The sequence below is a fragment of the Sorex fumeus genome, unplaced genomic scaffold (assembly GCF_029834395.1).
Source record: "Sorex fumeus unplaced genomic scaffold, SorFum_2.1 ptg000054l, whole genome shotgun sequence".
NCBI lineage: Eukaryota > Metazoa > Chordata > Mammalia > Eulipotyphla > Soricidae > Sorex > Sorex fumeus.
The window spans coordinates 12,166,860-12,181,104 of record NW_026606111.1 but is presented as its reverse complement, the minus strand read 5'-3'; the positions used below and the strand labels follow the sequence as shown (position 1 = coordinate 12,181,104).

Here is a 14,245-nt window from a genome sequence, read left to right as displayed (position 1 = left end):
AAGATAATGGATTAATATTATGGAAATTGCTTATGTATGTATTTGCTTATTTATAATAATGGGCATGGATCTTCAAATTAAAAAAAGAAGAGTTTTATACTTTGTCACAGATCATTAGCCACGGATATCTATCTATCTATCTATAGATAGGTATCAGAGTTGACTGTTGTTCAATGAAATATTTAATCCCCCACCATCTTCTCAGCCAGCCAACCCCATAGCACCTGAAACTCAGCTTGCATTTTCCAACACTCACCCGCATAGCCCCGTGAGATTACTGTCCCAGGTAATACCTATAGGAGAAGTTAACTTCCAACATTCTCCCTCAGCACAAGACCAGAGCAAACACAGTACGGAAGACATGTAAACTTCAACCAATATCAATTAATGTAAGTTGCAATGCAGAAGCATCTACATTTACCAACCAGCACTATAAATGCTCAAAAAATAATTTTAATGACAACATGTTGAGAATGTTCAATGATATCAAAGAAATGATAGCACAGGTAGCCACCAAAGTGAAAGAAAATAAGATAGAGAGAATGAGAATACTATATTCAGAACTTTCAGAAATAAAATAATATTGCTGACTTTTTAAGAAATACAAGAGAACACCTGAGAATTTGAATAACAGGGGCTCAGTTATATGGTTAGATGCCGAAAGCTCGAGAAAACAAAAGGTGGAAAAAAGTCTGAAGAGAAATGAACAGTATACCAGAGCTTCTTTGAAGGACAGGATAAACTTCTGAGCCCTTTTCCACTGAGTATGACATTTATTCATGATGCTTATGATTTTCCTCACAAAGATTAAAAAAGAACTGTTTATTTCTCCTCCTGCCCCTCTCAGAGAGCCCGGCAAGCTACCGAGAGTATCCCGCCTGCATGACAAAGCCTGGCAAGCTACCCGTGGTGTATTCGATATGCCAAAACACAGTAACAAGAAGTTTCACGATAGAGACATTACTGGTGCCCACTCGAGCAAATCAATGAACAATGAGAGGAAAGTGCAGTGCTACAGTGCACTGTTTATTTCTAGCCTGCTAAGGAATTTTATACTTTTTCAATAATGAATTAATATTTCTTTATTATTGAGTATTCTACCTATCTATGTGATCATTTTTACATGCATAGATTTTTATTATAATTTTTTACTTATTAATGCAGATACTTTAGCAATATTTAAATGCTTAAGTTTTTCCTTAAAATTGTTCTTAATTATCCTCTCCTTACACTTACTAAGTTGTGTTTGTAGGGTTTATCTATTTCACATAAACCTTAAAAGGCAAAGCATAAAATTATTTTAAATTTTATATACCTACAAAAAATAAACATCAGTTCTTGAAAAAATTTTCAACTTATTGATTTACAATTTTTTTTTGAAATTTGGTTTAGCTTTAATCATCTCTGTGTGTGTAGGTGTCACCACCTCCACAATTACTTGGGAAGAATGATAAGCATGCATAGTAATGATAATTAAAAATTAAAATAACTTTGTACATCAATACCCTAAACACTGTCGTTACTGTGTCAAACTATGATAAGAATAAAGTTGACTATTGATTGACACAAAACTCTTCAAACCACAGACACATGTACTCATACTATTGCTTGTTAAAGCTTTTGAGTAAAGTAATAAAAGTTTGTTTTAAAGTTGTAGGCTCATAAAGTGACTAATAATACCACAACATTTATTGAAATTGGAAAGTTTTGATTGTTTCTACACAAAAAAGTCAATTTTTGAATAAATATAAAATTATAAGATAAAAAAGAGAAGTTGGGAAACTAAGGCTGTAAACATTATACAATTTAAAAATACCACACCTAAGCACTCATCCAAAGAATATGAAAACACAGAGCAGATTATAGAGGATACCTGCACCCCTACATTCATAGTAGAATCAGTTGCCATAGCCAAAACATAGAATCTACCCAAATGCCCATCATCATGTGGATAACTATTAAAGTTCTTTTACATACATTTCAATAGAATACTACTCAGGTGCAATAATGCTTTTTGCAACATGATGAATCAAATTTGAGGAGATTATACTAAGTTAAGTAAGGAAGAAATCATAGGCAAAGACTAGAATTTTATTCTATATAGAAATCAAAAACTAAAGCAAAATAACTGGAGTAATATAATAAAAATAACTCTTAGAAAATTATGAAGTTGCTATAGGAAAGATGGAAGTGGGGTGAGAAAATAGGTAAAATAAATCATTTTATAAAGTTATGGCACTATAACTGTGTTGGGTATGATGCAGCTTATAATGCATGCAGTGATCTGAAGCATAGCCTCTAAATTTTATACAATTATAAATAATTGTAAATAAATATAATTTTATTTCTAAATTTTAAATATAAAGTGTTCCAGGCAACAACTAACTATAAGCCTACATAAACTATAATGAAAATAATAAAAAATATAGTTATTCAGCTTGTTGATTTATAACCCCAAAATAGACTTGCTATATGAAGTTATTGGTAACATACCTTAAGACACAGACACTGAATATGTTGTTAAAAATCTTTAACAGATGAAGAAAAATAGAAAATTATACTTAAATAAGGTTGCGATTATTATGAATTGAAATATAGATTTCTGGAGGGTGGGAGGGATACTGGGATCCGTGGTGGTGGGAAATGGGTACTGGTGAAGGGATGGGTATTTGATCATTGTATAATTGAAACCCAAGCACAAAAATTTGTAAGTCTACAACTGTACCTCATGATGTCCCACTAATAAAAATTTTTAAAAAAAGAAATATAGATTTCTTTGTAATATTGGCCACATATTATGAATTGAGTTTCAGAGGCTTTCTGAAGGCCTTTGGTCATAATCTTTTTTTTCTCTTTCTTCTTATTTTTTTAAATTTTAATGTAGGAATATTGCTATTTATTCAGCCATTGATTAGGCTGATTGAATTGGGCATGAACCCCAACTTACTTTTCTTTTTCTTTTTTATAAATTTATTTATTGAATCACCATGAGAGCAGTTACAAAGCTTTCGGGTTTAAGTCTTGATCATACAATGATGAAACACCCGTTCCATGACCAGTGCCCATTTTCCACCACTAAAAACCCCAATATAGCCCCACCCCACACCCTCCCCCTACCTGTGGGGCAGATGATTTCCACATTACTCTCTCTCTACTTTGATTACATTCAATATTTTAACACCAGATCCACCATTATTATTTGGGATTTTACCCCAATACTCAGATGCTCATAATCTTTTATGTTTGATATATATGCAAAAAAAATTAACTTTCATATTCTAGCAAAAATGATATAAAAATCACGTTTAAAAATTTCCTTAATTTTACAGTTTCCAACAAGTAATACTTATATCTGTAAAACACCAGTGGGAAGGTAAATGGAATTTATTTTAAGTTTCCAAGGATTCTTCAGTTTGATACTTTTTAAAAATATATAGTTAATATATTTCACATTGTTTATGCTAGTCTCAATCTGTCCCTTTCCTGACTCAAAGTTTTTTTTTTTCAAACATATCTAATTAAAGATTCACATTGCTAAATTAGATCTAAAAGTCTGAGTTCTAATAAACTAAAGCTTTAAGATGCATTTTAAGTAGGTTTTAGGGTTTGTGTTCCCAACATGTCTAATTTACTGCAGTGGATTAGGCTGTACTTACATGAACACAATTACTGGACTGTGGCATGGTTTGTTTGGTGAACTCAGCCATCTTATCTGATTTGAATTACTCCACAGTTGCTCTAATCAATTCAGCTGTGATCAGTGGTTAAATATGGTTGGGGAAAAAAGATCAACCATGAAACAGTCAATTTAAAGACTGCCTAAAAAATAAAAACATACTGTGGGGAAAATGGATTCTAATGAAAACAAAAATTGAATAAAACAGCTGAAAATAAGTATAAATGAAATCGAATTTACTTTAACACTTGAAATATTCTATTTTGGGGGCTTCTAACTTGCAAGGAGCAATTTCTCAAAATAACATGGAACTTTCTCTGATTCATCTGCCATCTCCTTTTCTTATGAGTTTTGGTAGAATCAAATGAATAACGATCTATATAAAAATGTATTCTTAAAATACCCTCTGTTTACATCACCTAGTCATTCCTTTCTTCCTTTAGTGAGTTATGAGAAGCATAATCCTCTGTAAGGTTTGCTGTGGAAAATCCCATTGCATCTCAAAGCAGTAATCTGTCTAGTCAAAAGATAATATTTTAAAAGGCTGAATTGGACCCCTGAGTTCTCCTTAACTAGACACCTGAGAACGAAAAAAAAACAACTGTCAAGATATCTCCTGGATAGTATTACAGAAATTTAATCTATTTATGCACAACTGTGATGATCTACTAGCAGGAGCTGCACAGTTATAATAAAAATCTTTAATTATTTATTTAAATGACTTTATTCATTCACTGAAAAGGATGCTCGGTACAGATTTAGGGTTTTTAGATAGAAAGTATATTTTTTTTCCTTAGAGAATAAGCATGTAAAGAGACATTTTGCTACTTAGATCACTGTAACTACAAACAAAAGAATAGAAAACTCTACTGCCAGAGCAATAGTACAGGGGATAGGGCACTTGCTTTGTAGAGCACCATCAGGAGTAATTCCTAAGTGCAAGACCAGGGGTAACCACTGAGCACTGCCAGGTGTGGCCCAAGAGAAACAACAGTGACAACAAATACCCTGTAACATGGAAAACGTATGCATTATATTTTAACATAGACTGATTTGCATGCAATTGCATTTTTATAGCATAAAAATATACCTAAAACCAAACAGCAGATAAATCACCAATTTTCAAAGAGCAAGTTTGAAATGTAAAAGTGGTGAGCCTCAATTAAGATTAGTAATCTTGTTATAAATATGTCCCTCACTTCAATGATGAATAATGTACGAGTAGACTCTTAAAAGATTGCCATTTTTCCTACAGAGAATAGCACCTATCCCCGCAATGTAGATGACACTCTGTAAGTATAGTCAAACTTTAAAACTAAGAGAGAAGTTTTACTCTTTTCCTTTTCAACAAACCTACCATTTAAATTTAAGATAAAAATCTATTCCATATGTGTATCTGTCTATGTATATATTTATTTGAACACACCTATGTTAAGACGCTAGCTATATTTCATATATTATTAAGAATCTTTTGTACTAATACAATGACTTGCCATCATCAGTTTTCTCTAGTACTGTTTAGAAATTTGATTTGGTTCCTTAAAAATCAATGAAGAAATGAGAAATGTTTCTTAAACAGAAGGAGCTGACATTATAGTGTTCTTTATTATGTACCACCTGACATAACTAGATAAAAAAAGAACAATGAACTGATCTTGTGGTAAAAGCTATATCAACTGAAAAATATTTACTGTTTCTATTAAAAATGAATTAACCCAAACAGACAGGCTTTTAATTGAAATCTTTATCACATTTCCTTCCTATTTAAATGCAAATGTAAAATCCTTTTGCAAACTAAAAGAAATCAGAAACTAAAAAGTGAGCTACAACTTTACATGACCCAGGTCCAATAAAACATGAAATATTAAGAGTATTAAATGAATTTCACATAATTCAATATCACATGACTATAAGAACATCTAAAATAATTTCTTTTTAAACATTAATGGAAATCTTTTATCTTTATGCAATTGATATTTCAAATAATTTTTTCAATAATTTTTAAAAACAATGATATAAAATCACATTTTGCTTTAATGACTTATTATATAAATCATTTTATTTTACAACTTGTCTTAATATATGGAATATTAAAAATTATTTCATGTGAATACAATTATTTATTAAAAGTTAAGCAAAGCAAAACATAAATTAATACCACAGTTTTTGACCAATGCCACAGTAAGTAATATTTTAACTATCAATGAATAAATAGTAACTTATTAAAATACTAAAGTTTTATTAATACTTATAAATACTAAGGCCTCCCGTTGATCATCGATTTGCTCGAGCAGGCCCAGTAACGTCTCCATTGGAGACTTTGTTGTTACTGTGTCTGGCATATCCAATACGTCACGGGGAGCTTGCCAGGCTCTGCCATGTGGGCAAGATATTCTCGGTAGCTTGCCGGGCTCTCCGAGAGGGGCGGGGGAATCGAACTCTGGTCGGCCATGTTGGCTGAGTGCAAGGCAAATGCCCTACCGCTGTGCTATCGCTCCAGCACACAGTAAAGGAGAAATATAATTGAATCCTCAATGACTCCAAATACCAGCAAAAAAAAAAAAATTCAGTCTTCAGTTGCATGAGGTTTACTCCTTCAAGATTATCTTTCACTTACTTTGAATCCCTGGCAATGCAATGACTTCATCTGATTCATCTATGCAAATGGTCCTGAATTTCTAAATTAGCTCTTGTGTTTTTTTGTCTAATAGTATTTACAAGAGTTGAAACTTACATAAAAATATGTTCTTACAAGCTACAAGAATTTATATCTCTTAACTACTTTGACCTGGATTTGTAGGGGTCAGATGGAGCCAGATCTGGGCCTATTTAATTCCAAGTTGGCATGTAGAGTTTGACGTGGTATATGGTTCTCAGTATATTGAACTATATGCATTTGCTGTATTATATATTACTTTGGTCTATTGCTCACTATTTAATTTCTAAAGCATCTGAAGAAAATTCTATTATCAATGAAGAAAAGAATATGTACAACAATAGATAAACATGATTTTGTCATCTACTAGTAAAATATCGTCTTAAGTTTTCTACTCTCTTTGCTCCTAACACATAAATACCAATCCTAATTTAAAATATGTTACTTGGAATATAACTTTATATCTGAATATATCTGAAAACTACTTGGAATATATCTGTTTTTCAAGATTAATACCCCTCCCCTCTCTCTCCCCCAGAAAATTGGTATTGATAGGCTTAAATTCATTGTATCACTGTATCACTGTCATCCCGTTGTTCATCAATTTACTTGAGGAGACTCCAGTAATGTCTCCATTAGTCCCAGCCCTGAGATTTTAGCAATCTCTCCTTACTTGTCTTTCCCAATGCTGTTGTATTGAAGGCTCTTTCAGGGTCAGGGTAATGAGATCCGTTATTGTTACTGTTTTTGGCATATTGGATATGCTACGGGTAGCTTGCCAGGCTCTGCCGTGTGGGTGGGATACTCTTGGTAGCTTGCGGGGTTCTCCAAGATGATTTGTTGCCTACTGTCTGAACCCCATCAAATATGGTTTGATAATTATGGAAAATGAGTAGGGAGTGTCTTATGATGTGTCCAGGAATATGTTCACTCATGAGTGAAGTTTGGCCCGAGCATGTGGAAAGCAGCCTGAAGTGTGGTGGAGGTTGGGTAGTTGTGGTCGGCTGCCAGGACTGGGTCCCTTGGGGCGGGGAGGGCTCTCACCCACCCCACTCTGTGACACCCCTAGTGAAAACAGCCTGGTGCGGAGTCTAGTGGCATGGTTATGGGGGCCTCATTTAATGCTCCCTTCCAGGAGAAGCAGCTGTGAGTTCTGGAGGGTGGCTGATTAGGAGACTATTTGGCGCCGGCAGAAAATGGTTTATGGGTGTAACCCCAGACTTAAATTATTACTAAAAATGTTAATCTTAAAATTTGAAATTACAATGTATCTGTTCACATTAAATTAACAATAACAACAACAACAAATTCCTATAGTAAAAATCTGTGTTTCTAGTTCTCTGACATTTGAAACTTTTCTCTAAATTTGTGGCATATTTTTTGTTAACAATCTTGCTAGAGTGCTTCATGAAATTTACAGTCAAGATTTTGATGTTACACCTTATAACAACAGCAGAACTGAGGTTACCCAAAGATAACAGAGAAAAGAATGAAATCAGGGCCAGAGGGATAGTTCAGCAGGTAAGGCACTTTGCCCTGCACATGGACAACCCAGCTTAGATCCCTAGCACCACATATGCTTCTCTAAACACCATCAACACTGATTTTTTTTTTTTTTTTGCTTTCTGGATCACACCTGGCGATGCACAGGGGTTACTCCTGGCTCTGCACTCAGGAATCACCCCTGGTGGTCACCCAGGGGACCATATGGGATGCTGGAAATTGAACCTGGGTCGGCTGTGTGCAAGGCAAATGCCCTACCCGCTGTGCTATCTCTCCAGCCCCTCAACACTGATTTTTGACCACAGAGCCAGAAGTAAGCCCTGAGCATTACCAGATGTGGCCCCAAACAAACAAAAAGTAGGAGTGAAAACAAAGGAAGAGTGATCTAAAGTTGATAATAAAAATTTTCATGTTAGCCATGCTTGTCCTAGGAGTCCCTTGTTTTCAATTGGAAACTGATAACACAGAAGTAGGACCTGCAAATTACTATTTTATATATAAAAATAAACCTACAATGTGATACCCAGAATCTTAAGGCCTCATAGTTATTTTTATTTAGTTTCACAATTTAGTTCAGAACTCAAAAATAATTATCAGATTGAAGTTGTTACATCACTGGCACACTGGCATTTGTTCTCTCAGATGGCTTAAGAAGACACTGAATCTCACCTTTAAATATAGTTGGATTGGCAAGCATAACCAACAATACCGGCTTTCAAGTTACTTGCCATGGGACAGCATATATTCATTTCCTTAATATTTTGAAGGAAGATCAATTGTAATTATGCGTTGGTATGGTACAAAGGAAAATAAAATTAGATTAAATGTGTCCAGACTCCCTTAGAATTCTTTTTAATTAATTTGATTTTCAGGGGCTGGAGAGGTCAAAGAGTGGGCAAGATGCTTGTCTTACACATGGTTGACCCAAGGTATATCCCTCAACACCTTTCAGCCCACCAGAGATCACTATCCCTGAGTGCAGGATCAGAAGGAAGCCCCCATGAGGACTGCCAAGTAGCGTCTCCATTTGTCCCAGCCCGGAGATTTTAGCATCATAAACTTAATGCTCTCTCTCCACTGATGTGGTATGCCAGCTGGATGTCCTTGGGCATAATGGTGATGTGTTTGGTGGGGAATGCGCAGAGGTTGGTGTCCTCGAAGAGTCCCACCAGGTAGGCCTCACATGCCTCCTGCAGTGCCATGATGGCTGAGCTCTGGGAGCAGCAGGTTGGTCTTGAAGTCCTGGAGATCTTGCTCACCAGCTGCTGAAACAGCAGCTGGAGGATCTCACGCAGAGCCAAGGTGTCTGACCGGTAGCAGTGTGGCTTCTTCATACCACCGGTGGCTGGTGTGCTCTTGCGGAGTGCCTTGGTGGCCAGCTGCTTGCAGGGCACCTTCCTGCCCGTTGACTTGCATGTGGTCTGCTTAGTACGAGCCCTCTAGTTCTTCCCAGCTGAGCTGGAGACTCCTTCAGGGTTAGGAAAATGAGACCCATTTTAGCTACTGTTGTTGGCATATTTGGTACTTCATGGGTGGCTTTCCAGGCTCTGCCATGCGGGCTGGATACCCTCCGTAGCTTGCTGGTCTCTCCAGAGGAAGGATGGAGGCTTTTGGGGGGATCTCTAATCATCCCTGCAGGTGTTTCCCGACTACGGAATGTAAGCTCCTGGTGACCGGCCTCTTGTAACAATTTGTACACTGACAACAACGTCTCTGGGCAGCGCCTGCAGCTTCAGATTGATCTTGAGGTGGATGGAGTGTGCCCAGAACTGTCAAACAGCTGACAGAGCAAGATCCTATCGCATAGGGTCTGTACCAGGTCGAACACCTATACCGAGTTCCAAGTCACTCAGTGGTTGGCGGACAGCATACCACAGTGGACAAGTCACCATGCAAGCCACTGTCACTGCTCCACGCTTGATGGTGTTGTGACTTGGCCCAGCTGGGGGAGGCAGTGATGCTGTGGCCGCCACTGTGGTCTTTCCTTGCCCCGCCGATGCCACTCTGTCCCAGTCCTGAAAAGCAGACAGCGATGTCCAGCAGGAGCCACTCGCAGAGCTCCAGCAGGGATCACACGCGGAACTCCACACCTGGTGCCCTGAGCTGTGCGTCACCCAGAGTGAAATGGTGAGCAGGGTTCAGGAGAGCGAGAGGGCTTCAACGGCATCAGTGCCATCTTACTTCCTATTTTTGATTCATAAAGCCTTATAATACATTTTTATGTAATAAGTGGAAATATGTTCTGTATAAATTTTTCCTTTAGATAATATCTGATTTTTAAGTGTCTCTAAATATCAAAAACAAAATGTAAAAGGTAAAAAACATTCAGAAATTTACTAGAGACTAGTAGTTCGGTTATACTAACACTTAATGCTGCTGCTGGATGTTATGAAATAGAACATTTATCGTTTGTCACAAAATTAAAACATTAAGATCTACATGAATAGTCCACAGACCATGGAAACTAGCCAGTTTAGTTCTCAGGTTCACTAGCTTAGGTTAATCTTGTGAATATACACACACAGCACAAATGTCTATGTGAAAAGAATAAGCTAACTGTGCCCTGCAATAGGCTTCACTCATTTCCATACTAAATACACTGGGTAGATTATACATCATGCAGGGTGACATAAACAGAGATAGAAGGATGCACTCATATATAAGTAAGCTAAAGCTGACTTTTATTTTTCTTCCTAGAAATCTGGGAGATGCTGAATAAGCCAATTATTTTATCTTCCTTTAATGCAAGCATCAGCTGTTTGGTATAGAAGGAAGTGATAGAAGAATGAAAAAGTCTAACTCCAGTCCCCACCACTTGTGTTTTTAAAGATTCCTTTGGAAATGGTCGTTTATTCAGAATCTTTCCAGACTTACTGAAACTACTATATAGAAGGCCTCTTTATGAACAACTCCTTACTCTCTTCGTGAGAAAATGAGGTCTCTAATCTTATCATTGCTGTAATCCTGCAAAGTCCACACAAGGCACAGTATGTGGCTTGTCACTCCCTCTGGTTCTCAGTGACAACAGGAAGTGGGGGAGAGGTGACAGTGCCAGGACTGCAGGCAGGGGTGCTGTCAAGAACGCCTTACCCTTCTCCTCTTTGTAAATAAAGAGGGTAAATCCAATTGACACACATGGAGGTAAACAGGCATTGACATATTTGTAGACAAATTGTCATACTGTAGATTATTCACAAAGCAAATTGTTTTTGATCTGCACTCAGATGGGGGTAGGGTGGGGAGGAGGATTCTGCCAGCACTAACAGCTGCTCCCTTTTCAAGGAAAACAAGCATCTAATGAAAACTTAATTTTAAAATGTTTGGCTACTTCTAAAATTCCTTAGGGGTGTTGTGTAGCACTGTTCTAAACTAAAGAAAAATAGATTTGAGTCCTGTAGAAATATCCTTGGTTCCCTGGCAGGAATGTAACAAATCTGGAGTTAAATTTTTAGACATGCTTGGACTTTGTGTTAAGAGAAAATTTTGAATTAATTATAAAGGAATATAAAAATATATGTCCGAATATCTTTCTTGTTCACCAATCATTTATTGATGATGCCCTGAACAAAATCTGAGTTTAATTTTTATGTTCTTTGTCTATGGACTCTATTTTGTTAGTGAGCATTGAAATACACACTTGGCAAATATATATAATATAAAAATATTATATATATATATTAGAGTTTTTAGGAAGCTACTGTTGAATTGGTTCACTGAAAAAAAACAAACTGATGCAGATTACAGCAACATTATAACAGCAGGTCACATTTCCCAAGACAGTGATCTTTCATGGTTGTTTTAGGTGAAACATCACAATAGTCCCTTGTTCTCCATTGGAAATCAATCTCTAATGATACCATTGATTACAAGAAGCTTGGAGAACCTGTTAGCTTATTCTCATTCCTATTTCTCAATTTTACTATTTTTTTTTTGCAGATTTCTAATCTTTCAATTTTTTTTTTTGGATTCTTTCAAAGGAATCTCCATTTCCTTTAATTAATTTGATTTGATTTTGCTGCTTTCTGTTTGCTGCAAGAAATCAACTATTTGACAAATCAGTTTGAACCTATTATATAATCATGAACAATGTTGAAGAAATATTGTAACTTGTAAGTGAAGTAAATACAGACCAACCTTTTCATATTATAAACATTATAAAAGGAAAAACAAATATTTGGTTAGTCTGACCTGGTAGCTCTATGCTTATAATCTGTCAACTTCCCTGGCCTAATCTGTTGCCACGGAGAACTAATTTTTGTCTCAGATTGTCTCATTTCTTTACTCTTTTCTGTTTTAAAATTATCTCTATGTGGTGAGTTTATGTTGGTTCTGATAAGATCAATCTAATATGGCAAATACAGTTAACATTTTATAATTTATGTCTTATTTCTTGGCATGGCTGCTTAAAACCCATCTTTTCTCAATTTCTGTTAATTCCATTTTCTTTTTAATAGGGAATATGACTGAATACTTTAATTTATCTATAATCATTGTTTTGTATAATTTATGCTATATAGTATTTGTTGTCTTGAATAATTTAATGTTAAAACATCAAGGGCATATATCTCATAAACTGTTTCCCCCTAAACAAGGGAACTTATATGCTATTAAAATCATTTCAAATGTTAATTCCTTTCTACATTTCTTTTTATTATCTTCAATATTTGATCTTAACTGCAGTACACAATATTTTAATCTCTGGCACATAATTAAGAACATGTTTGTCAAAATATGTCAGAACCAGAGGGAACACAGTACAAAATTTTAAAGTTGTTATTCTTTATTGTTGACAGTGATTGCATTTATTTCAAAAAGAATACAGATATAATCTCTTTGATCTCCTGTTCTCTCCCAGATATTTTCATTTATTTTTTCATTACCCATTGATATCCTTCACCTCAAATTATCCCAGCATTTCTAAGCTAGACATTTCTATCTTCTATTAGGAAGTTTAAATATTACCTATGAAAAATTAATGATGATTCTTTTAGTATATTCGGAGTATTTGACTTTATATGTAAACAATTGCTACTTGTAATGTCTCAAAGTTAATTCTTGAAATTACCTACCAATAAGGACATTTTTTTCTTTTTCTTTGCCCTCTCCATGGATTGTCACTTGTTCAAGAAGTTGCTTCCAGGAGATCCTTGTGTCACTCCTCCCTTCAGGATTCACTTACCTACTGTTTTCTCTCTCTCTCTCTCTTTTTTTTATGTAGGAGTACTGCTATTTATTCAGCCACTGATTAGCTGATTGAATTGGACATGAACTCCACCTTGCTTTTTTTTTTCAGTTTTATTTATTTATTTTTCGTCTTATATTTATTTATTGAACAACTGTGGAAAATTTACTGAGCTTTCAGGTTTAAGTCTCGGTCAAACAATGATCAACCACCTTTCCTTTCACCAGTACTCACATTTCACCACCAAGAACCCCAATATACCTCCCTCCCACCCCACCCAATGCCTGTGAGACAGATGATTTCTACTTAACTCTTCTCTACATTGATTACATTTATCATTTTGACAAAAGATGCACCATTATTGTTTAGAATTTCCCCCCCAACAATCAGAATTGCTGAAAAGGCATTGTGAAATACTTTGTTTTCTATAGCTGGTTATGAGAATCATATAATGTTGCGCGGCCACTATTGCGGCCATGCAATTTTGGATTTCTGCAAAGAGCCAGATAATTTTAGAGATTGGTTTCTGTGGTGTTATGGCTGTGCCGGAGAGCTGCTTGTGGGGGGTAACTCAGGACCTTGGTAGGGTGTGAAGGATGAGCCAGTACCGCCCCCCTTCCCATGAGACTGCAGTTGCCCCATCACTGCTGGCTCACACCTGGCTTTCCTATAAGCTCTGAGGCAGCAGCCACCTTGCTGCTGGGTTGCGGGGGTGGGGAGAAAAGGCGGAAGGGAGCAACACCCTTTTCATCCTGGGGAGGCATGGCACCATAGTTTGATGCATGGTCCATTCACTTTTCTGCCGCAAGCTGCTGGGCTCTGGATTAAGTCCTTTTGCCTCTGGAGCCATGGCCGTTTATGCAATCCAGATGCATTTCTGCCAAAAGCCACTGGGTTTTGAGATTTGTTTTTGAGTCTCTGGGATCATGGCCATTAATCGCTTGATCAGGAGCCAGAGAGGCCGTTTGTAGGCGGCGACTCGAGTTCTCGCTGGGATGGGGAGGAAAGGGCTGGGTTACACAGCCATCTGGTGAGGCCCCGTATGTCTCATCACTGCAGGCCCAAACCTGACTGTCCAAGTGGCCTCTGGAGGATGACGGTCACCAGGCCGCCAAGAGGAACAGGCCAAGGCACAAAACCTATTCCCACCTAAAGTGCCCAGTCCCAGTAACCTACTGCAGGAACAGGACGCATTTCTGCCAAAAGCTTTTGGGTTCCGAGATTTGTT

The 14,245-nt window shown here is 36.6% G+C and overlaps 1 protein-coding gene across 1 annotated transcript; it reads right to left on the bottom strand.

Annotated features, from left to right (window-relative positions):
* Positions 1 to 8,887: 8,887 nt before the first annotated feature.
* LOC130033635 (histone H3.1-like) lies at positions 8,888 to 12,943 on the bottom strand. The gene is made up of 2 exons (XM_056125430.1): positions 12,905 to 12,943; positions 8,888 to 9,274 (listed from the first exon to the last, which is right to left on the bottom strand). Exons 1-2 carry the CDS (start codon positions 12,941 to 12,943, stop codon positions 8,888 to 8,890), a joined length of 426 nt encoding a protein of 141 aa, XP_055981405.1.
* Positions 12,944 to 14,245: the final 1,302 nt, after the last annotated feature.

What these genes read in the sequence shown, in the direction of transcription:
- LOC130033635 (XM_056125430.1), bottom strand. Translation starts at nt 12,943, where the DNA reads ATGGAGAGGGCAAAGAAAAAGAAAAAAATGTCCTTATTG. An exon ending in AGAAAAAAATGTCCTTATTG is followed by an intron (nt 9,275 to 12,904) that starts GTAGGTAATTTC and finishes GGGAAGAACTAG; the next exon opens with AGGGCTCGTACTAAGCAGAC.